The sequence below is a fragment of the Aquarana catesbeiana genome, linkage group LG02, assembly GCF_042186555.1.
Source record: "Aquarana catesbeiana isolate 2022-GZ linkage group LG02, ASM4218655v1, whole genome shotgun sequence".
NCBI classification, from domain to species: domain Eukaryota; kingdom Metazoa; phylum Chordata; class Amphibia; order Anura; family Ranidae; genus Aquarana; species Aquarana catesbeiana.
In genome coordinates this window covers 13,432,976-13,456,453 of record NC_133325.1, presented here as the reverse complement: position 1 = coordinate 13,456,453, position 23,478 = coordinate 13,432,976, and the positions used below count along the sequence as shown (strand labels likewise).

At 45.7% G+C, this 23,478-nt stretch overlaps 1 protein-coding gene across 5 annotated transcripts in view; it reads left to right on the top strand.

Annotated features, from left to right (window-relative positions):
• Positions 1 to 23,478, top strand: part of LOC141126650 (ecto-ADP-ribosyltransferase 5-like) — a 51,716-nt gene that overhangs the window by 12,047 nt on the left and 16,191 nt on the right. For 2 of the 5 annotated variants that reach the window (XM_073612591.1, XM_073612592.1), the window contains exons 3-5: positions 16,176 to 16,261; positions 16,603 to 16,700; positions 21,896 to 22,601. In XM_073612591.1, the coding sequence (XP_073468692.1) occupies positions 16,176 to 16,261; positions 16,603 to 16,700; positions 21,896 to 22,601 (890 nt within the window). Of the gene's footprint in view, positions 1 to 3,840; positions 3,982 to 11,425; positions 12,071 to 16,175; positions 16,262 to 16,602; positions 16,701 to 21,895; positions 22,602 to 23,478 lie in introns of those variants that run through there. The other 3 variants (XM_073612594.1, XM_073612593.1, XM_073612595.1) reach the window with 3 other exon arrangements.

Below are 23,478 nucleotides of genomic sequence, written 5' to 3'. Positions count from 1 at the left end.
CAAGAGCTAGCAAGCCAGCCTGTGTCCCAAGAGCCAGCAAGCCAGCGTGTGTCCTGAGAGCCAGTAGGCCAGCGTGTGTCCTGAGAGCCAGCAAGCCAGCCTATGTCCCGAGAGCCAGCAAGCCAGCCTGTGTCCCGAGAGCTAGCAAGCCAGTCTTTGTCCTGAGGGCCAGTAAGCCAACCAGACTGTGTCCTGAGGGCCAGCCAGCCTGTGTCCCGAGAGCCAGCAAGCTAGCCTGTGTCCTGAAAGCGAGCAAGCCAGCCAGCCTGTGTCCCGAGATCCAGCAAGCCAACCAGCCTGTGTCCCAAGAGCCAGCAAGCCAGCCTGTGTCCCGAGAGCGAGCAAGCTAGCCTGTGTCCCGAGAGCGAGCAAGCCAGCCAGCCTGTGTCCCGAGATCCAGCAAGCCAACCAGCCTGTGTACCAAGAGCCAGCAAGCCAGCCTGTGTCCTGAGAGCCAGCAAGCCAGCCTGTGTCCCGAGAGCGAGCAAGCCAGCCTTTGTCCCGAGAACAAGCAAGCCAGCCTGTGTCCCGAGATCCAGCAAGCCAACCAGCCTTTGTCCCAAGAGCCAGCAAGCCAGCCTGTGTCCCGAGAGCGAGCAAGCTAGCCTGTGTCCCGAGAGCGATCAAGCCAGCCAGCCTGTGTCCCGAGATCCAGCAAGCCAACCAGCCTGTGTCCCAAGAGCCAGCAAGCCAGCCTGTGTCCTGAGAGCCAGCAAGCCAGCCTGTGTCCCGAGAGCGAGCAAGCCAGCCTTTGTCCCGAGAACAAGCAAGCCAGCCTGTGTCCCGAGAGCTAGCAAGCCAGCCTGTGTCCTTAGAGCCAGCAAGACAGCCTTTGTCCCGAGAGCCAGCAAGCTATGCTGTGTCCCGAGAGCCAGCAAGCTATCCTGTGTCCCGAGAGCTAGCAACCCGCCTGTGTCCCGAGAGCCAGCAAGCCAACCAGCCTGTGCCCCGAGAGCCAGCAAGCCAACCAGCCTGTGTCCCGAGAGCCAGCAAACCAACCAGCCTGTGTCCTGAGAGCCAGCAAGCCAACCAGCCTGTGTCCCGAGAGCCAGCAAGCCAGCCTGTGTCCCGAGAGCCAGCAAGCCAGCCTGTGTCCCAAGAGCCAGCAAGCTAGCCTGTGTCCTGAGAGCGAGCCAACCTGTGTACTGAGAGCTAGAAAGCTAGCCTGTGTCCCGAGAGCCAGCAAGCCAGCCTGTGTCTCAAGAGCCAGCAAGCTAGCCTGTGTCCTGAGCGCGAGCCAACCTGTGCCCTGAGAGCTAGAAAGCTAGCCTGTGTCCCGAGAGCCAGCAAGCCAGCCTGTGTCTCAAGAGCCAGCAAGCTAGCCTGTGTCCCGAGAGCGAGCCAACCTGTGTCCCGAGAGCTAGCAAGCTAGCCTGTGTCCCGAGAGCCAGCAAGCCAGCCTGTGTCCCGAGAGCAAGCAAGCCAGCCAGCCTGTGTCCCGAGAGCGAGCAAGCCAGCCTGTGTCCCGAGAGCTAGCAAGCCAGTCTTTGTCCTGAGAGCCAGCAAGCCAACCAGACTGTGTCCTGAGGGCCAGCCAGCCTGTGTCCCGAGAGCCAGCAAGCTAGCCTGTGTCATGAGAGCGAGCAAGCCAGCCAGCCTGTGTCCCGAGAGCCAGCAAACCAACCAACCTGTGTCCCGAGAGCCAGCAAGCCAGTCTGTGTCCCGAGAGCCAGCAAGCCAGTCTGTGTCCCGAGAGCCAGCAAGACAGCCTGTGTCCTTAGAGCCAGCAAGCCAGCCTTTGTCCCAAGAGCCAGCAAGCCAGCCTGTGTCCCGAAAGCCAGCAAGCAAGCCTGTGTCCTGGGGGCAGTCAGTGTGTTTGCTGGGAGCAGCCAATCTGCCACCTTACAGCACAGCTGCGCAAAGTTTATAGGAACTTCTCCATCTTTTTTACATTGTTTCCAGTTTATTAAAGCAAATAATCGCTATAGCCACACGCCATGTGCCATATATATATTATTAACCTCCCTGGCGGTATTCCCGAGTGTGGCTCAGGGTGGAATTTTAGTATCAAGAGCGGTAACCCCGTGCCAGACTCGGGATCGCATCGCAGCATCCAGGAAGAGGTTACTTACCTCGTTCCCTGGATCCTGCGATGTCTCCCCGCAGTGTGAGTGGCTCGTCCTCCGCTCGATCTATTGTGGAGCCGGGCTCCGTTCCCTGCAAGCGTTGCGACGCACGGGGACGGAGAACGGCGCCAAATTCAAAAAGTGAAACACACACAATACATAATAATCTTACAGATTACATTACTGTATGTAATTATTTCCCCTCCTTTTGTCCCTAGTGGTTTCTCCAGTGCCCTTTATGCAGTTTTATATTATAAAAACTGTTCTTTCTGCCTGGAAACTGGAGATTGTTCATAGCAACCAAAACCGTCCCTTTACATCAAAAGTGGTTTTAGACCAGCTGGAAAACAGCAATAATAAATTAGAATCACTCGCAGAATTGAGCGATAGTGATTTGTGGGGAGATCCGTCATCAAATACTGAAAAGTAATGACAGCGACAATTCTGCAACTGAGCAAATTTCAGTGTTTTTGATTTGATTACATTATTGAATATTTTATATTATATTATTATTTGGTATAATTATTTATAATTATTTATTATATTATAATTTATGATTTTGTGTTTCAAACTTTATCACACCCGAGATGTCTACTAGACTGGTTTGGACAGATATAAGTGTGTTATTGCTAAGAATTACAGGCCTACAATAAAAAACGCCAAATTTCCATGCAAAATAATTGTACCGCTTTCAGCACCTAAAATCCAACATAATCGTACCGCCGGGGAGGTTGAATAAATTTTTTTTTTTTTGTTATGCATTATCATTAGTGAGAATCAACACCTAATAACAGTACACAAAACAATAACTATAAATGTGACCAATGTGCTAATCAATTAAAAGTCCATATAAATCCGTGACCATAATGTGCAGAATAAAAGAGAGAATAAAAGGGAAACGCACAAGCACCACTCTACGGAGCATTCACAATGATGTCAGTGCTAGCTCCACCCTATGTGTTTCGTCATAAAAGATAGGGTCAGTTTTAGTTATCGGCAGAGCTTTGTGGGTGGAAACAGTCCATGACTTCCTACGTGTCTTGGGTGCTCCTATGGTAATGCCATATAATTCTCAACACTCTTCCACCATTAGACCTTTAGGTGTTGCCGCCCGTCCGTGTTTATTTTCCTCCCCCTTGAGGTGACCTCACACCGACCTATTTATATTCCAGCTCCCTCTGATGGATTCTCTATTATATAAAATGTTAAAGTTTTAGTAGGGTTGGTGGGAACCCCTAACTATTGGCACATCAGGTGTGGCGACCTGAGAACTCAGCACAGGGATGATGGGAACCCCCTCATAATGGACACAACAGGTGTACAGACCCGGCAACGCAGCACAGGGATGGCAGGAACCCCTCATAATGGGCACAGCAGATGTACAGACCCGGGAACTCAACATAGGGATGGTGGGAACTCCTCATAATGGGCACAGCAGGTGTACAGACCTGGGAATCCTGGATGGTAGAATTGCAATGAGATGATGTAATGAGCAAATACAATCCAAAATGTGTTACGCTTCCCTTTTAAATGATACAATTAATGCATGATAGAGTTATGTGTGACACTCGTTCAGCAGTGGAAGGGTTAATCCTGGGGGGGGGCAGAGTGATGTGTGACACTCCTCTAGCAGTGGAAGGGTTAATCCTGGGGGGGGGGGGGGGCAGAGCGATGTGTGACACTCCACTAGCAGTGGAAGGGTTAATCGGCGTGTCGTAGTCGGAGGTTTTGCTGACACTTCCCTCTGATTGGCTTCCTCTTCTCTCTCATACAGGAAGACGAAACTTTAACTCAGAAAACTCTTCAACTGATCCGCACCGGGACCCCCCCTCCCCCTGTACCGCCATCCCCAGGGAGAACGAGGCGTGGTGGGCCGCACAGCTGACACTCGAGGCCTGCGTGTCGGTGAGTCTGGGTGGGTGACACCATACACATTGTGTACAGAGTTCGGCACACAGGACTGAGATAGTAAATGTAGAAACTCTCCGCACATCTGTACACGGCACACCCTGCAGACACCACATTCCACAACCAGTTCTACACATTACATCTACTGTACTATCTGGAGAGGATCCAACTTCTCCACCCAATGTGCTAATCTGTGTCCCGGTGGGCAGTCAGTGTGTTTGCTGGGAGCAGCCAATCTGCCACCTTACAGCACGGCTGCGCAAAGTTAATAGGAACTTCTCCATCTTTGTTACATTGTTTGAAGTTTATTTAAGCAAGTAATCACTAAATGCACCTGCCATGTGTCAGCGTATTCTGAAGTGTCACTTTTATTAAATAAAATGTTTTTTTTTTTTGTTATGCTATCATTAGTGAGAATCAACACCTAATAACAATAGACAAATCAAAAACTATAAATGTGACCAATGTGCTAATCAATTAAAAGTCCATATAAATCTGTGACCATAATGTGCAGAAAAAAAGAGAGGATAAAATAGAAACGCACAAGCACCACTCTACAGAGCATTCACAATGATGTCAGTGCTAGCTCCGCCCTATGCGTTTCGTCATAAAAAGATGTCGTCTTACCTTCTAAGGTCCCTTCCAGCTGCTCTATAATAAATGAAGAGTGGTGACTCGAATGGTTTAGAATAAAATAATAATGTTTATTACATTTTCTCCCCGGGTATATAATAACTTCCTAGTTAGTTATCGGCAGAGCTTTGTGGGTGAAAACAGTCCATGACTTCCTACGTGTCTTGGGTACTCCTATGGTAATGCCATAATTCTCCACACTCTTCCACCATTAGACCTTTAGATGTTGCCGCCTGTCTGTGTTTATTTTCCTCCCCCTTGAGGTGACCTCACCGACCTATTTATATTCCAGCTCCCTCTGATGGATTCTCTATTATATAAAATGTTAAAGTTTTAGTAGGGTTGGTGGGAACCCCTAACTATGGGCACAGCAGGTGTGGCGACCTGAGAACTCAGCACAGGGATGATGGGAACCCCTCATAATGGGCACATCAGGTGTACAGACCTGGGAACTCAGCACAAGGATGGTGGAAACCCCTTAGAAAGGGCTCAGCAGGTGCGGAGACCCGGGAACTTAGCACAGGGATGGTGGGAACCTCTCATAATGGGCAAAGCAGGTGTGGAGACCCGGGAACTTAGCACAGGGATGGTGAGAACCCCTCATAATGGGCACAGCAGGTGTACAGACCCGGGAACTCAGCACAGGGATGGTGGGAACCCCTCATAATGGGCACAGCAGGTGTACAGACCTGGGAACTCAGCACAAGGATGGTGGAAACCCCTCAGAAAGGGCTCATCAGGTGCGGAGACCCGGGAACTTAGCACAGGGATGGTGGGAACTTCTCATAATGGGCAAAGCAGGTGTGGAGACCCGGGAACTTAGCACAGGGATGGTGGGAACCCCTCATAATGGACACAGCAGGTGTACAGACCCGGGAACTCAGCACGGGGATGGTGGGAACCCCTCATAATGGGCACAGCAGGTGTACAGACCCGGGAACCCTGGATGATAGAATTGCAGTGAGATGAGTGGGTTGGCCAGATACCGCCAGGAAGTAGAACCCCCCATATGTAATGAGCAAATACAATCCAAAATGTGTTACACTTCCCTTTTAAATGATACAATGAATGCATGAGTGTGCAAAAATAGTGTAATAAACGGTGTGATCAACAAAAACTATACAAAAAAGTCCATATCCAATAAATGTAAGTGAGTCAGCAACTTTCACACGTGACACCTTTTAAGGGCTCATTTACACTTGTTTTGGTTTTAACACACATTAACCACTTAAGGACCGAGCCTCTTTTTGAGATTTGTCCATTACAAGTTAAAAACAGTTTTTTTTGCTAGAAAATTACTTAGAACCCCCCAAACATTATAAATGATTTTTTCAGACACCCTAAAGAATAAAATGACGGTCGTTGCAATACTTTGTTTCACACCGTATTTGCGCAGCGGTCTTACAAGCGCACTTTTTTTGGAAACAAAACACTTTTTTTGAATTAAAAAATAAGACAACAGTAAAGTTAGCCCAATTTTTTTTTTATATATTGTGAAAGATAATGTTACGCCGAGTACATTGATACCCAAAATGTCATGCTTCAAAATTGCACCCGCTCGTGGAATGGAGACAAACTTTTACCCTTAAAAATCTCCATAGGCGAAGTTTAAAAAATTCTACAGGTTGCATGTTTTGAGTTACGGAGGAGGTCTAGGACTAGAATTATTGCTCTCGCTCTACCAATTGCGGCGATACCTCACATGTGTGGTTTGAACACTGTTTTCATATGCAGGCGCTACTCAAGTATGCGTTCGCTTCTGCACACGAGCTCGGCGGGACAGGGCGCGTTTAAAATTTTTTTATTTTTCTTATTTATTTTACCTTTAATTTTTTATTTTTAAATTAAAAAAAAAATGGTGTCACTTTTATTCCTATTACAAGGAATGTAAACATCCCTTGTAATAGAAAAAAGCATGACAGGAACTCTTAAATATGAGATCTGGGGTCAAAAAGACCTCAGATCTCAAATTTACATTAACATGCAAAAAAAAATTGGTCATTTAAAAAAATAATGAAAAAAAAACTGCTGCCGACAGACCCGGTAAGGGGCGGAGGGCACCGGTAAGCGGCGGGAGGGGGGGCCCTCTCCCGCCGCCGATAAAAGTGATCTTGCGGCAAATCTGCTGCAGAGACCACTATTATCAGAAACCAGACCGCCGGCCGAACATGAGGATACCGGGGTTATGGCAGCTAGCTGCTGCCGTAACAACGATATCCCCCGTCAATGTTAAGACATATATCGGCGTGCGGGGGTCCGTAAGTGGTTAAATCGCCTAACGCTTCAACATGCATTTTTGAAGCTTTAATAAAGCTTGGCAAATGCCCTGTGCGTTCATTCATTTTAAAGGGGCCCAGTAGAACCCCAGCTCATTAGCACCCCTGTGCAACAGATCCCCAGCTTATTACCCTCATTCAGCAGATGTCTCTGCTCAGTAATACCTCCAGCTCTGCTGATCCCCCGCTCAGTAGTAACCTCCAGCTCTGCTGATCCCTCACTCAGTAATGACCTCCAGCTCTGCTGATCCCCCGCCCAGTAGTGACCTCCAGCTCCGCTGATCCCCCGCTCAGTAGTGACCTCCAGCTCTAGTGATCCCCTGCTCAGTAGTAACCTCCAGCTCTGCTGATCCCTCACTCAGTAGTAACCCCCAGCTCTGCTAATCCCTGGATCAGTAGTAACCTCCAGCTCTGTTGATCCCTCGCTCAGTAGTAACACTCAGCTCTGCTGATCCCTCGCTCAGTAGTAACCTCCAGCTCTGCTGATCCCTCGCTCAGTAGTAACCTCCAGCTCTGCTGATCCCTCGCTCAGTAGTAACCTCCAGCTCTGCTAATCCCTGGATCAGTAGTAACCTCCAGCTCTGCTAATCCCTGGATCAGTAGTAACCTCCAGCTCTGCTAATCCCTGGATCAGTAATAACCTCCAGCTCTGCTGATCCCTCGCTCAGTAGTAACCTCCAGCTCTGCTGATCCCTTGCTCAGTAGTAACACTCAGCTCTGCTGATCCCTCGCTCAGTAGTAACACCCAGCTTTGCTGATCCCTCCCCTCACTCAGTAGTAACCTCCAGCTCTGCTGATCCCTCACTCAGTGGTAACCTCCAGCTCTGCTGATCCCTCGCTCAGTAGTAACCTCCAGCTCTGCTGATCCCCTGCTCAGTAGTAACACCTAGCTCTGCTGATCCCCTGCTCAGTAGTAACCTCCAGCTCTGCTGATCCCCCGCTCAGTAGTAACCTCCAGCTCTGCTGATCCCCTGCTCAGTAGTAACCTCCAGCTCTGCTGATCCCTCGCTCAATAGTAACCTCCAGCTCTGCTGATCCCTCACTCAGTAGTAACCCCCAGCTCTGCTATTTCCTGGATCAGTAGTAACCTCCAGCTCTGCTAATCCCTGGATCAGTAGTAACCTCCAGCTCTGCTAATCCTTGGATCAGTAGTAACCTCCAGCTCTGCTAATCCCTGGATCAGTAGTAACCTCCAGCTATGCTGATCCCCTGCTCAGTAGTAACACCCAGCTCTGCTGATCCCCTGCTCAGTAGTAACCTCCAGCTCTGCTGATCCCCCGCTCAGTAGTAACCTCCGGTTATGCTGATCCCCTGCTCAGTAGTAACCTCCAGCTCTGCTGATCCCTCGCTCAATAGTAACCTCCAGCTCTGCTGATCCCTCACTCAGTAGTAACCCCCAGCTCTGCTATTTCCTGGATCAGTAGTAACCTCCAGCTTTGCTAATTCCTGGATCAGTAGTAACCTCCAGCTCTGCTAATCCCTGGATCAGTAGTAACCTCCAGCTCTGCTAATCCCTGGATCAGTAGTAACCTCCAGCTCTGCTAATCCCTGGATCAGTAGTAACCTCCAGCTCTGTTGATCCCTCGCTCAGTAGTAACACTCAGCTCTGCTGATCCCTCGCTCAGTAGTAACCTCCAGCTCTGCTGATCCCTCGCTCAGTAGTAACCTCCAGCTCTGCTGATCCCTCGCTCAGTAGTAACACTCAGCTCTGCTGATCCCTCGCTCAGTAGTAACACCCAGCTCTGCTGATCCCTCACTCAGTAGTGGCCTCCAGCTCTAGTGATCCCCTGCTTAGTAGTAACCTCCAGCTCTGCTGATCCCTCACTCAGTAGTAACCCCCAGCTCTGCTAATGCCTGGATCAGTAGTGACCTCCAGCTCTGCTGATCCCCCGCTCAGTAGTAACCTCCAGCTCTGCTGATCCCCCGCTCAGTAGTAACCTCCAGCTCTGCTGATCCCCCGCTCAGTAGTAACCTCCAGCTCTGCTGATCCCCCGCTCAGTAGTAACCTCCAGCTCTGCTGATCCCCTGCTCAGTAGTAACCTCCAGCTCTGCTGATTCCCCGCTCAGTAGTTACCTCCAGCTCTGCTGATCGCCTGCTCAGTAGTAAGCTCCAGCTCTGCTGATCCCCCGCTCAGTAGTAACCTCCAGCTCTGCTGATCCCCTGCTCAGTAGTAACCCCCAGCTCTGCTGATCCCCCGCTCAGCTGATCCTCTGGTTTGCTGATCCTCCTCTCTCTCCATGGTTCCTGCTCACCTCCTGCTATATTGTTCCCACACTGCACACCACGTGTGACATTGCTAGTTTCTCCAGCTCCTGTTCCCCATCTCTGCTGATCCTCTGCCGCTCAGTCCTCTTTCTCTTGTCCCATCTAACCTTCCACTATATAGCATTCCTATGTTACACACCATGTGTGCCGTCTGCAAGTTGCTCCGCTTAAGTGCGGACCCCACTCCCCTTCCTGCTGCTCCACACTGCGCACCAGATGTGATGTCTACACCAGACACCTCCAGAATATGTAAACATGAACCGGAAGCGATTGCTGATGACCTCTTTACGGCTCCCTTATTGGTTTCCCAGTGCATCCTGGGATATCTTGTACCCGCAATACTTCCAAAACAAAGTGAAGCTAACGCTGAACAAAAGCTGCAGGTGCAATTAGCGAGCGTTGTCATAGACTTCTATGGAGGCTTTGGAGACACTTTGAAGCGCCAAGAAAGCAGCACGAGGTATTGTTTTCGAAGCGAACACAATGTGGGACAGGCGCAGTGTAGTGAAGAAAGTGTAAATGAGCCCTTAGTGTCTCCACCACCACATAAAATCAGCCTCTTACGAGAAGCCGAAAGCCTCGTACACACGATGGGATTTTCCGACGGGAAATGTGTGATGACAGGTTGTTGGCGGAAATTCCGACCGTTTTGTACGCTCCATCGGACAATTGTTGTTGGATTTTCCACGGACAAATGTTGGATGGCAGGCTTTAAAATTTTCCGCGGACAAATGTCTGTTGTCGGATTTTCCAAGCGTGTGTACACAAGTCCAAAGTACAAACACGCATGCTCGGAAGCAAGGACGAGCCGGAAGCAATCAGTCTTGTAAACTAGCGTTCATAATGGAGAATTAACATTCGCGGCAAATCATGAAATCTGGAAATGCAGCGCACAATTCTCTTCTTCTTTAATGGGATAATAATGAAGCTGCTTTGCTGGTGATACTGATGGAGTTATTGCAAACAGATTTTCAAAGGCTTTTTTTTTAGTGATATCAAGAATAATATTATTATGCTTTTTTTTTATTTGGGCAAGTTACCACAATATCATTATCCCGTAGTTTTTAAGATCAAAGATACAACTATGTTGGGGTCCCTTGTCAATTTTACATTGTATTTTTTTAAATGTAACTGCCGACTCCCAAACTGTCATTTGAAGTAAAACACACAGCCAAGTATTATTCTTCACAATTTTTTTAATGTGCATTAAAAAAAGAAAAAAAATTATAAATAATTGCGCTTCGAATTTCTACAAAATAAATGACATAAAGCTGTGATGTCCTAAATTGTGACACAAACACAACAAAAAATGCGAAAGAAAAAAATGTGGACTCGCGCTTAGCAAATAAATAAATATGTGACTGAAGAGTGCCGCACAGTGCGGTGTATACATAAATAAAATATAATATTGTGCCAAACTGTACCATGTACAATGTGAAAAATTGTAACGGGAACACATAAATCTCTCTAGTAGACAGTGCAATAGTACAAACAGTGCAATCAAAGCTTCAAATAAAATCCATGGGTAATGTATGAAAGAGAAAATAATTCATAAAGGTCCATATGGGAGAAACCCAAAAAGTGATGTACAGTCCTAGGTGATTCAAAATTAGGTAGAATCATAGATGTGTGGGTCCACCACCAAAAGAAAGGGGAGCCTGGCCACTTACCGGAACCCCATGACCCCCCGTTACAGAGGGTCTAACTGGGCATTGAAATCCTACTAGTCTGGAACTCCCACGAATGAGGATGGAACTTGGAAGGGCGTCAAAGACTGTGATGGAAATGGACGAATCCCAGGAGACTCAGCTCTCAGCATTATGTAGTCATCATAGGAAAAGAAAAAGGGAGGGCTCCCATAGTGTAAAATCAAAGGTGGTTTATTAAAGTAAAAAAACATATAACACTCACATGTAGGTATAAAATCGTCATCAATAAAAGAACAACCCGTGGCACCGGCCGGATGGCCACAGGTAGCCCGTCCTGCTGGGTATACAGCGACAGTGGGAGGTGGCGCGATGAAGCCGCTCAGCCCTACGCTGCATTTCGCAATAAGTTTGCGTCTTCCAGGGGCACATTAAAAAAAGAAAACAAATAAAATTAGACATGCTATCTGCCAATAGAACTTAACCAAAAAGTACATTCTATGCATCCAAAAACATAACAAATCAAATTATTATTATTCAACTAAAAAATAAAATAAAAGCCTAATGCATGTATCCTGCCTTCTTAATATAGGGGGTCAACAATGCCAAGAGTTGGTGAAAGCAGGGGGTCCGTCATCTGGAGATAATTCCGAAAATCATCCGGATTATTCTCCTGGAGCTCCCGCAGCAAAGGCATATGACAGAATTGGTCACTATTAGTAAAGCAACCAATTTTTGGTCCAAGAACTCCTCCTCCTCCTGTTCCTGGACTGGACTTGAGTCAAAGCAATAACTCCAAGGCCAATAATAAATAACGCGTTATCTCCTCCGATTCCGCAACATGGCTGGTTGACGAACGTCTGTTCAGAAACGAACTGAAAAGCACGAAATGAAAAGCGCAAAATGAAAAGCGCGAATCAACACTCGCCAAACTTCTACTAACACGAAATTAGCAGAAGGAGCCCAAAGGGTGGTGCCTGACAATTGAACTTCCTCGTTTTTCGGCTCGTAGTACGTCACTACGTTCGTGTTTGTTGGCCGACAATTCCTTGCCGTTTCTATGCAAGACAAAATCCAGGCACACGCCTTCAGATAAAGGTCCAAGATTTTGTCTGCAGAAAATCCGATCATGTGTACGAGGCTTAAGACCTTTAGTTGAAGTCATAAGCACATATGGAACATCCTGAGGATCCACCTCATCACCCACCGTACTCCTTAAGGAAATATCACCTCCTCGGCAATATATTTTAACCACTTATGGACCAGCCGCTGACGGTATATGTCGGTACTTTGGCGTAGAATACCGGGGTCATGGACGCAGATAGCTGCCATAGCCCCGGTATTTTCTTCAATGGCGGGCAGTCCTCTTTAAGGTAAAAGTGGTCCCTGTGGCGGATTCACCGTGAGATCACTTTTATCGGCGGCGGGAGAGGTGATCGCCTCCCGCCGTGCTCCGGTCGTCTCCGTCGCTTGCCGGAGCCACCGGTAGTGGCGGAGACGAGCGCGTCCTTTCTTGAGCTTAGTGAGGGAAATACAGTATGGCCCCCCCGCTTGGCTCCATAATATTGGATGACGGAAGCGACGTCAAACGTCACTTCTGCCAAATGGTCTTAAAGGGGAATTTTATTTTTTTTTTTTTTGATAAAAGATATTTTATTTTTTTTTGTATTGCATTTTAGTGTAAATATGAGATGTGAGTTTTTTTTGACCCCAGATCTCATATTTAAGAGGTCCTGTCATGCTTTTTTTTCTATTTCAAGGGATGTTTAAAAGTTACAAAAGTTAAACTATATAAGAAAAACATTTTTTTTAAAGCGCCCCGTCCCGCCGAGCTCGCGCGCAAGAAGCAAACGCATACGTGAGCAGCGCCCGCATATGAAAACGGTGTTCAAACCACACCTGTGAGGTATCGCCGTGATCGTTAGAGCGAGAGCAATAATTCCAGCCCTAGACCTCCTCTGTAACTCAAAACTGGTAACCTGTAGAAATGTTTTAAACGTCGCCTATGGAGATTTTTTAAGGGTCAAAGTTTGCCGCCATTCCACAAGCGGGCGCAATTTTGAAGCATGACATGTTGGGTATCAATTTACTCGGCGTAACATCATCTTTCAAAATATATACAAAAAAAAAATTTAGGCTAACTTTACTATTTTATTTTTAATTCAAAAAAGTGTATTTTTTTTCCCCCAAAACTTGCGCTTGTAAGACCGCTGCGCAAATACGGTGTGACATAAAGTATTACAACGACCGCCATTTTATTCTCTAGGGTGTCTGAATTATTTATTTATTTTTTATAATGTTTGGGGGTTCTAAGTAATTTTCAAGCAAAAAAAAATGATTTTAACTTGTAAACGATAAGTTTGAAAAATAGTCCTTGTTTTTTAAGTGGTTAAACCCCATGGAAAAGGGGGAAGGACAGGCACATAGTGTGATCCGGCAATATAAACATTTAATATAAAACAATGATGGGTAAAACAAATTTGCACAGCATAGAAAAACTCTGGAGCGCCGCCCACATGCGTGATGACGTCAACCTGGGCGGGGCTTTCATTTTTTTGGGGTGGTGGAGACACGGAACGTTGCTGACACTTTTACCTTCATTGGATTTTGACACTTTTTATCATACAGTTTGCATGTTTTTTATAATATTTTTTGCACGTTTATGTATACTGTTATTGTTTGCGCTGGTATCATGCATTCATTGTATCATTTTTAAAGGGGGAAGCGCAACACATTTTGGGTAACAGTTGGAGGATAGTTTGTATTCCGATATTAGTCTTGTGATTGCAGCTTTTGCATTAGCACTTGTTTTTAGTTTTTCACGTATTTTCATTTTGGTGTCTTCTTTCTAGTGCGGTGTTTCACTGTTTTCACAATGAGCGAACATGTCTGCCCCCTATATGTATGTAATATTACAAGCCATGATCTGAAGAAAAAACAAAACAAAAGATAATGTTATAAAAAGTTATAAAGCAAAAAGATAAAATGTGAAATATTGCAGATACATTCTTATATTCAGCCAGAAGATGGCGATATAGTCTCATTTCCCATTATCTCCTTATGACCTAATGGAAAAAAAAAAATACACTCAACACTTATTTACAAGGCGGTGAATGTTCCTTTCTTCGAACATCCACCGGTGGTGAATCAGTCCCCGACATTTATAACACATGCAGCAGGAAGATTCATCTGCAGTGACTGCTGGATTTCAGAGTCACTTCTTTTTATTTTTTTAAATATGCTCCTAGAAATACTGCTTGTTGGGCACAAAAAGTCACATGACAAGTCGCAGCCCATTGATTTCAATGGCACCCGCTCCAATCTGTGTGACTTACAGTCACAGCGACTTTGAAAAGGTTCCCGCGCTCCTTTTGATGAGACTTTAATGCAGCTTGAATGATGCCAGGAAGTGTAAAGTCGCAATCGAAGTCACACTCCGAAAATCACACGACTTTGGAGCTGCCCTCGTGTGAACCAAGCCCAAAAGACACAGCAACACACTGGAAGACCACTTGTGAAACTCACTGATGGGGACCCTGATGTATGGGGGACTCCTGATGGGGACCCCGATCTAAGGGAACTCTGGTTGGGACCCTGATGTAAAGAGGGACTTTGATGAGGACCCTGATGTAAAGGAGGCTCCTAGATGGGGACCCTGATGTAAGGGGAACTCTGATGGGGACCCTGATGTAAGGGGAACTCTGATAGGGACCCTGATGTAAAGGGGAACTCTGATGGGGACCCTGATGCAAGGGGAACTCTGATGGGGTCCTTGATGTAAGTGGAACTCTGATGGGGTCCTTGATGTAAGGGGAACTCTGATGGGGACCCTGATGTAAAGGGGAACTCTAATGGAGACCTCGATGTAAGGGGGACTCTAATGGGGACTTTGATGTAAGGGGGACTCTGATGGGGACCCTGATGTAAAGAGGGACTCTGATGGGGACCCTGATGTAAAGGGGAACTCTGATGGGGACCCTGATGCAAGGGGAACTCTGATTGGGTCCTTGATGTAAGTGGAACTCTGATGGGGTCCTTGATGTAAGGGGAACTCTGATGGGGACCCTGATGTAAAGAGGATCTCTGATGGGGACCCTGATGTAAAGAGGGACTCTGATGGGGACCCTGATGTAAAGGGGAACTCTGATGGGGACACTGATGCAAGGGGGACTCTGATGGGGACCCTGATGTGAAGAGGGACTCTGATGGGGACCCTGATGTGAAGAGGGACTCTGATGGGGACCCTGATGTAAGGACTCTGATGGGGACCCTGATGTAAGGGGAACTCTGATGGGGACACTGATGTAAAGGGGAACTCTGATTGGGTCCTTGATGTAAAGGGGAACTCTGATGGGGTCCTTGATGTAAGGGGGACTCTGATGGGAACACTGATGTAAAGAGAGACTCTGATGGGGACCCTGATGTAAGGGGGATTCTAATGTGGACTCTGATGTAAGGGGGAACTCTGATGGGGACACTGATGTTAAGGGGAACTCTGATGGGGACCCTGATGTGAGGGGAACTCTGATGGGGACCCTGATGTAAAGGGGAACTCTGATTGGGACTCTGATGGGGACCCTGATGTGAAGAGGGACTCTGATGGGGACCCTGATATAAAGGGGAACTCGAATGGGGACCCTGATGTAAGGGGGACTCTGATGGGGACACTGATGTAAAGGGGAACTCTGATGGGGTCCTTGATTTAAGGGGGACTCTGATGGGGACACTGATGTAAGGGGGATTCTAATGGGGACCCTGATGTAAGGGGGATTCTAATGGGGACCCTGATGTAAGGGGGAACTCTGACGGGGACACTGATGTTAAGGGGAACTCTGATGGGGACCCTGATGTAAAGGGGAACTCTGATGGGGTCCTTGATAAGGGCAACTCTGATGGGGACCCTGATGTAAAGAGGGACTCTGATGGGGACCCTGATGTATGGGGAACTCTGATGGGAACCCTGATGTAGGGGGGACTCTGATGGGGACACTGATGTAAAGGGGAACTCTGATGGGGACACTGATGTAAAGAGGGATTCTGCTGGAGACTGAGAAGTTTTGAGACCCCTGTATAATTTTTTTTTTTAGCATTACAGTAGATTTCCTCTGGAGACTTAAGATCAGACGATACATTTGGCCTCAGACAGACCATTCCTGGAACAAACCCAGCCATCTGCTAGTCTACAACAGACTTCTTGCTTGTTAGTGAGAGACAACATTACACTGAGGGCAGCAGAAGTAATGCTCTGCTTGGGCTACCAGCCAAACCACATGCAGGAGTAATATAAACACTACACAGGAACCTTGTGACGGGATGTATGTAGTGAGGTCTGCGGGGAGATGACGGAGTCGCTCACTTGTTTTATCTTCCTCCTCCACAGAATATTCGGAGAACACACACAGACAATGATCCTCCTCTTCCTCACCTCCATCTCCGTCTATCCAGAATTAGTCGGCTTCACTGCAGGTAAGAGAAGAAGAAGAACATGAAGTGGATGACAGGTCTTCATTGTGTGTGTGTGGATGGAGTGGGGGGAAGGGCTTTTCATTAACTGCTGTGAATGTTCCGATTAGGGCAGTTCTTCCTACTTCCTGCACCGGTGACACAACAGGAAGTGAGGGGGAATCCCGAATCAATGCATGGAATCTCTGTGGCATGCTTCTTGTGTAGACGACTCCATAGGGAGACATTTGTTCCATTGGCTGTGTGAATTGTGGCTTCTCCCAGGAATGAATTAGTTGGTGCAGTTGAACCCACATGGATAGAGAGAGAGAAGTAATGAACAAGAAGGCTCCCCTGTTTTCCAGATTACTATGATCCCGACTACAAGGAGAAAACTCCCGACGGGAAGTTGGAGGCAAAGAAAAGCGCGGGAGGCGGGAAGAACTACAACTTGTGGCCGGAGGTAAAAACTGAATGTACCAAGTGTGACCCCCCGCACTGCTATGTACTAAGTCTTTCCAGATGTGTGTTATTGCTCCCCTCACTTCCTGTCCTGGATACAACACTGAAACCAGAACAGGAAGTAAGGAGAACTCTCTGCAATGGCACAAACAGGGAGAAATAAATGCCAGCAGGGGCTCCAACCCCTAACTCCATTTCTATTCATCCAGTCCCTATAGTTACACAGCTCTGCCACACAGCACACCTGCAGTTTCGCTTTCTCTTACTGTCTCCGCCTCACTCTGTGACTGGACAGTGAAGGGAGAAGCAGCAGACTGATGCGTTGGTCTCTAGACATGTGCACTGACAAAAAATTTATTCGTTTTCGTTTATTTGTTTTTTTTTCCTTTTTTTTTGGAAATCCGAAAATTCGGAAATGCGGAAATTTGGAAATTCGGAAATCCGAAAGTTCGGATTTTTACATTTCCAAATTTCAATTTTCAAGATTTTGAATTTCCGGATTTCCGAATTTTTCGGACTTCCGAGTTTCCAAAAAAAGCAAAAAAACTAATGAAACGAAAATGAACACAATTTTTGTCACTGCACATGTCTAGAGACCAACGCATCAGTCTGCTGCTTCTCCTTTCACTGTCCAGTCACAGAGTGAGGTGGAGATAGTAATGCCGCGTACACACGGTCGGGCTTTTCAGCTACAAAATCCGAAAGCCCGTCCGACAGACTTTTGACTGACTTTTGGCGGACTTTCAACAGACTTTCTAACGAACGGACTTGCCTACACACGATCACACCGAAGTCCAACGGATTGGTACGTGATGACGTACACCGGACTAAAATAAGGAAGTTGATAGCCAGTAGCCAATAGCTGCCCTAGCGTCGGTTTTTGTCCGTCGGACTAGCACACAGACGAGCGGATTTCTGGGTCCGGCGGAGTTACGACGTAAAGATTTGAAGCATGTTCCAAATCTAAAGTCCTTCAGATTTGCAACTGGAAAAGACCGCTGAAGGTCCGGTGAAGCCCACACACGATCGGATTGTCCACCGGATTTGGTCCGTCGGTGTCCGTCGGACCAGTCCGGTCGAAAAGTCCGATCGTGTGTAGGCGGCATAAGAGATTTGGATATTCGGAAGATTTCAGAATTCGGAAATTCAAAAATTCGAAAATCTGAAAAAAAGAAAGAAAGTCAGTAAAATGTGAAATAATAACGAACTAATAATAACTAACTATTAAATTATAGGTATTGGAATTTCTTTTCAAATTTGGCTATTAGTGAACGTAACGAATTTATCTGAAGTTACGAATTATCCGAAATAACAAGTGCCACATCTAAACAAATGGAATGGAATAAATTAATAATAGATAATAAATTATTATTATTGTTATTTCTTATTATTAGATCATTACGTTCCATTCGTTTAGATGCGGCATTCGTTATTTCGGATAGTTTGTAACTTCAGATAAATTCGTATTCGTTACCTTCACTAACAGCCAAATTTGAAAGGAAATTCCAATACCTATAATTTAATAGTTATTATTAGTTCGTTATTATTTCATATTTTCATTTTTTTCGAATTTTCATTCTTTTGAATTTTCAGATTTTCATTCTTATTTTTGGATTTTCAAATTTCCAAATTTTTAAATTTTCAAATTTATGAAATTTCGAATATTTGAACTGCTGAATTTCTGAATTTCCGAATTCCAATTTTCGAATTTCCGAAATCTCGAAATTCAAAGTTCAGAAGTTTGGAAATTCGAAGTTTGGAAATTTGGAAATTCGAAGTTCGGAAATTTGGAAATTCGACGTTCGAAAACACGGAAATTTGAAGTTCGGAAATTTTGAAGTTCGGAAATTCAGGAATTGCATGTCTATTGGTCTCTCTATCACTCTGTTCTATTCTACTATCAGCATGATACTTGTACTGCAGCACACCTAAAGCACGGCTGTACTGGGACTGCAAGAGGCTGATACTGGGTCCCATTCAGGTCCTTACACTGTTTTTTTTTTTGCTAAATAAATTTAAAAAAAGACAAAATTTGGGAAAACAAAATGCGTTTTTTTCTTTGTTTCTGTTATTAAAATTTTCAAATAAACAATCTTTCTTCATAAATTTAGACCACAATGTATTCTGCTACATTTCTTTGGTGAAAATAATATATAGTGTATATAATGTAAAACGCACTTTTTAGGGAAAAAAATATAGTTTTATGAATTAAAAGAAAACACAACAGTAAAGTTAGCCCATTTTTTTTTAATATGATGTGAAAGATGATGTTACGCCAAGTAAATAGATACCTAACATGTCAGGCTTTGAAATTTGAGCACGCTCGTGGAATGGCGACAAACGACGGTACCTAAAAATCTCCATAGGCGACGCTTTAAAAAAATGTAACGGTTACCGGGTTAGAGTTACAGAGGAGGTCTGGGGCTAGAATTATTGCTCTCGCTCTGATGATCTAAACACCGTTTACATGCGCGGGCGCGACTTACACATGCGTTTTTTTTTTGTTTTTTTTTTATTTTTTTTTCACATTGTCACTTTAAAAAAAAAAAATTAAAAATCTGATCACTTTTTTTGCTGTCACAAGGAATATAAACATCCCTTGTGACAGTAATAGGTTGTGACAGGTACTCTTTATGGAGAGATCGGAGATCTAAAAGACCCCAAATCCATCCTTTTGCACTTCAAAGTATTCAGATCCCCAAAAACGGCGATTCTGAATACTGTCATTTTTTTTTTAAATCGGCGCCATTGGCAGCCGAGTAAATTGAAAGTGACGTCGGGACTTCGCTTTCGAGATTTTACATAGGAGACTGAAGCGAAGCCATTTCCGGCTTTGTTCCAGTCTCAGCCTAGCCGGTCGGAAGTGCCGGATTGTGGATCAGGTCTCCCGGTGGGACGCGAAGAGCGGCACAAGGTGGCGGGAGGGGGGTGGGATGTCCCCTCCCGCTCCTTTAGGGTAACAGCTGAGCAGCTTTTAGCCACATCGGTTGTTATAACTGAAGAGCCGACCGCCCCGCTCTAAAAACCGGTACCGGGGTGATGTCTACAGGCATCACCCCAATATAACCCCTTAACCACTTATCTACCGGGCACTTTCACCCCCTTCCTGCCCTGGCCAATTTTCAGCTTTCAGCGCTGTCACATTTTGAATAACAATTGCGCGGTCGTGCCACACTGTAACTATGTGAATTTTTTATAATTTTCTTCACACAAATAGAGCTTTCTTTTGGTGGTATTTAATCACTGTTGAGTTTTTTATTTTTTTTTCCTAAAAAAAAAAAAAGACCGAAAATTGAAAAAAAAATAAGTTTTTCTTAGTTTCTGTCAGTAAATTTTGTAAATAAGTATTTTTTATTCTTCACTGATGGGCACTAATAGGCTGCCCTGATGGGCACTGATGAGGCAGCACTTGTGGGCACTGATTAGGTGGCACTGATGAGGAGGCACTAATATTCTGCACTTATGGGCACTGATGAGCACTGATGAGTGGCACTGGTGGGCGCTGATAGGCGGCACCGATGAGTGGCACTGGTGGGCACTGATAGGCAGCATGGATAAGTGGCACTGGGCATTAATGGGTGGCACTGATGGGCATTGATGGGCTTTACTGATGGGCATTGATGGGAATCACTGATGGGCGGCACTGAAAGCCAGCACTGACTGGCATCACTAATGGGCACTGATTTCTGGCTGTGGTGGGCACTGATTTCTGGCTGTGGTGGGCATTGATTGCTGGTACTGGTTGGCACTGATTAGCATGGGCTGCTGGCACTGGTGGCTCTCTAATGTAATCAGGGCACCGATCATCAGATTACACCTCTCACTGTCCCCTGCGTGGAGATGCTGCTTATCGGCTCTCCTTGCCACACACTCCACCAGTGTGAGGCGAGGAGAGACGATTACCGGCACTTCCTTGTTTACATGTGACCGGCTGTGGTTGGATACAACCGGTCAGATGATTAAAGAGCCGCTTTACAGAGATCGGGGTCATGCCGTGTCCCAGCAACACAGCGCGACTGCGATCGCCGCTCGGGTGCTCCGACATATGACGTCGCCCCGCTGTCATTTTGATGGTGGGCGGGAGGCAAGTGGTTAAAGCTGAGGACGCACATGGGCGTACGGTCAGCGCTAAGGGGTTAAAGAGTCCACAAACTGTGGTATATATCTGAAAATTGATCAATCCTTGATGGATATAAATAGTTCTTTTTGGAAAGTAGACAGTCCAAGGTATTTAGTAAGAGGCATGGCGGGTTTTTTGAAGTTTTATATTTTTCGTCACAATTTTTTGGGAAATAAAGAAATAAAAAAAAAAAAAAAATGCACTTCTCTTTTTTTTTTCTTTTATACATTCTGTCACCAGAGCAGTACAGCGTCATCATATAACTGGTGTGGCGGTGATCACGGACACTGACTGGTGACAGTACAAAAAAAAAATTATATATATATATATATATATTAACAATACTAACATTGTACTACTCTGGGGAAGTGATCAGGATTTTTTTTTTTTTTTTACACATGGTTTGCTTATAGCAGCGAATTACATTGCTATAAGCAAGCATTTTACAGTTTGTTTTGTTGTGATTAGCTGTGATTGGTCAAAGCTAATTACATGGTACAGATGGGCTGTGATTGGCCCCTGTCTGTACCATGTGATCAAGTTGATCAATCACATGTGTGGCATGCGGGCATCAAAGCCCACCCTCTTTGCCGCTGCACATGTGCGTTATGTGGGCGGTAAGAGGTTACACATATGTATAAAAAAAAAAAACAAATCTATATTAAATGATTCAGTTGTGTAGTAGGGGACATCTCTAGTAAGGACTGCTGTATTGGATGGCATTAAGATTTAAGAGTTTATCTCCAGCTGGGTATTTCTGAATTTCAATATAGTGTTTGGTGTGTAGTAACCAGGGGTATGGGTATCTTTGTGCAGCTTGGATCTAAATTAGGACCACCCTCTGAAGAAATCCCCACCCAGGGACGTAACGCGTAAGGGCAGAGCAAAGGCGGTGACGGCATCACACTTGCCATTCAGCATTATTTTGCTGTGAGTGATATACAAAGTTCACACGCAGAATATTTTTTTTTTCTTTCGCTGTTGAGCTGGCTTGATTTGTATCTATATAAATTTATGGATTTAATTACTAATTGATATTACAGAAAAGTAACTAATTTAAATCTTATTACCTTCAGACACAATGTAACATCCTGAACTTGGACTTCATGTTTAACGCATTTGATGACCAGTACAAAGGCTGTGAAGAAGTCCTGGAGACCGATGTGATGCCAAAGATCCTGACCCTGGAGAAGTCTATGAACTTACCATTTGGCGCTGCGTGGAATCGCGCAGAGGAACAATGGAATAGGTTAAAGCCAAAACTTCGTATTCCTCCTGGCTTTCAGGATGAGTTTGGGGTTGCCATCACCGTCTACACCACAGATTGGCCAGAAGGTGACCCCATCTACAAAGCCTTCAACAGGAATGTCAGCTTGGCGGGGAAATCCCGAGAAGACTACATGCTGAGCTTCCATTATAAGGCCCTCCACTTCTACATCACCAGGGCTTTGCAGCTTATGAAGAAGAACTCTAGAAAGCGGCATACGGCCTACCGGGGCACAGATAAGACATTTGAGGTGTCCGAGACTGTTCTGAGGTTTGGGAGGTTCACCTCTTCCTCCTTGAACATCGAAGTGGCTAAAGCCTATCATGGAGGACTCTTCTTCGAAATCACAACTTGCTTTGGAGTTGACATCCATAAAATCTCTTCTTATCCCAAAGAACAGGAAGTATTGATCCCGGTGGCTGAAAAGTTCCATTACGTGAAGAAGGAAGGAAGCTTCTATATCCTGAACAGTACCTGTGAATTGTGCAGCTATTTCAACTGTGCTTATCTAGGAGGTAAGTGTACGGAGGTTGGGTAGGGTCTGTACCTAAACCTAGGTGCGTGGTATTACAGGTAGATACTTATTAATGTCATGAAAAGTTGATCTGGCTTGCACACTTGTACTGACTGAACTCTCTCTCTCTGTCTCTCTCTGTTTCTGTCTCTCTCCTTTGTTTCTCTCTCTCTGTCTCTCTCTCTCTCTGTCTCTCTCTCTCTCTGTCTCTCTGTCAATTTAGTTCAATTCAAATAAGCTTTATTGGCAGGACCACATACACGTTAGCATTGCCAAAGCAGTTGAGTCTTTATAAGAAAAAGAAGGGGGGTAATATAGAGGGAAATGGGCATAAGTCCATGTAAAGGATTTTTAGGTCCTCAGTCTTTCATGTCCCTCTCAGTCGGTGACACGCTGTCACATATTGGGCAGCAATTTTTACCGTTGGCTCCTCTTCTCCCAGTAGAAATTGGAGTTTCCTCTTCTTTTCTATAGAATTGAAGTCCGGGATGAGAGTGGACAGTCTCTGGAAGTGAGTGTCCCTCACTGATGAGTACTTTGGGCAATGTAGCAGGAAGTGGTCCTCATCCCCCAGGACTCCTTGGTCACATTGCTGGCACAGTCTACTCTCCCTGGGCTTGTAGGTCTGTCTGTGCCGTCCTATTTCGATTTCCAGGCTGTGGGCGCTCAGTCTGTACAGGCTCAGGGTCTGTCTGTCTTTGGGGTCTTATAGCACCTCCAGGTACGGGGCCAGTTTGTAGTCTCTCTGCAATGACTGGTAAACAGTTTGTTTTTTGGAGTTTGTTAGCTCATTTCTCTATTCTCTGACATGTTTTTCTTTGGAGTCATTAATTATGTTTTTTATTTGAGATTCTGTCAGGCCGCATTGTTGAGAGTTT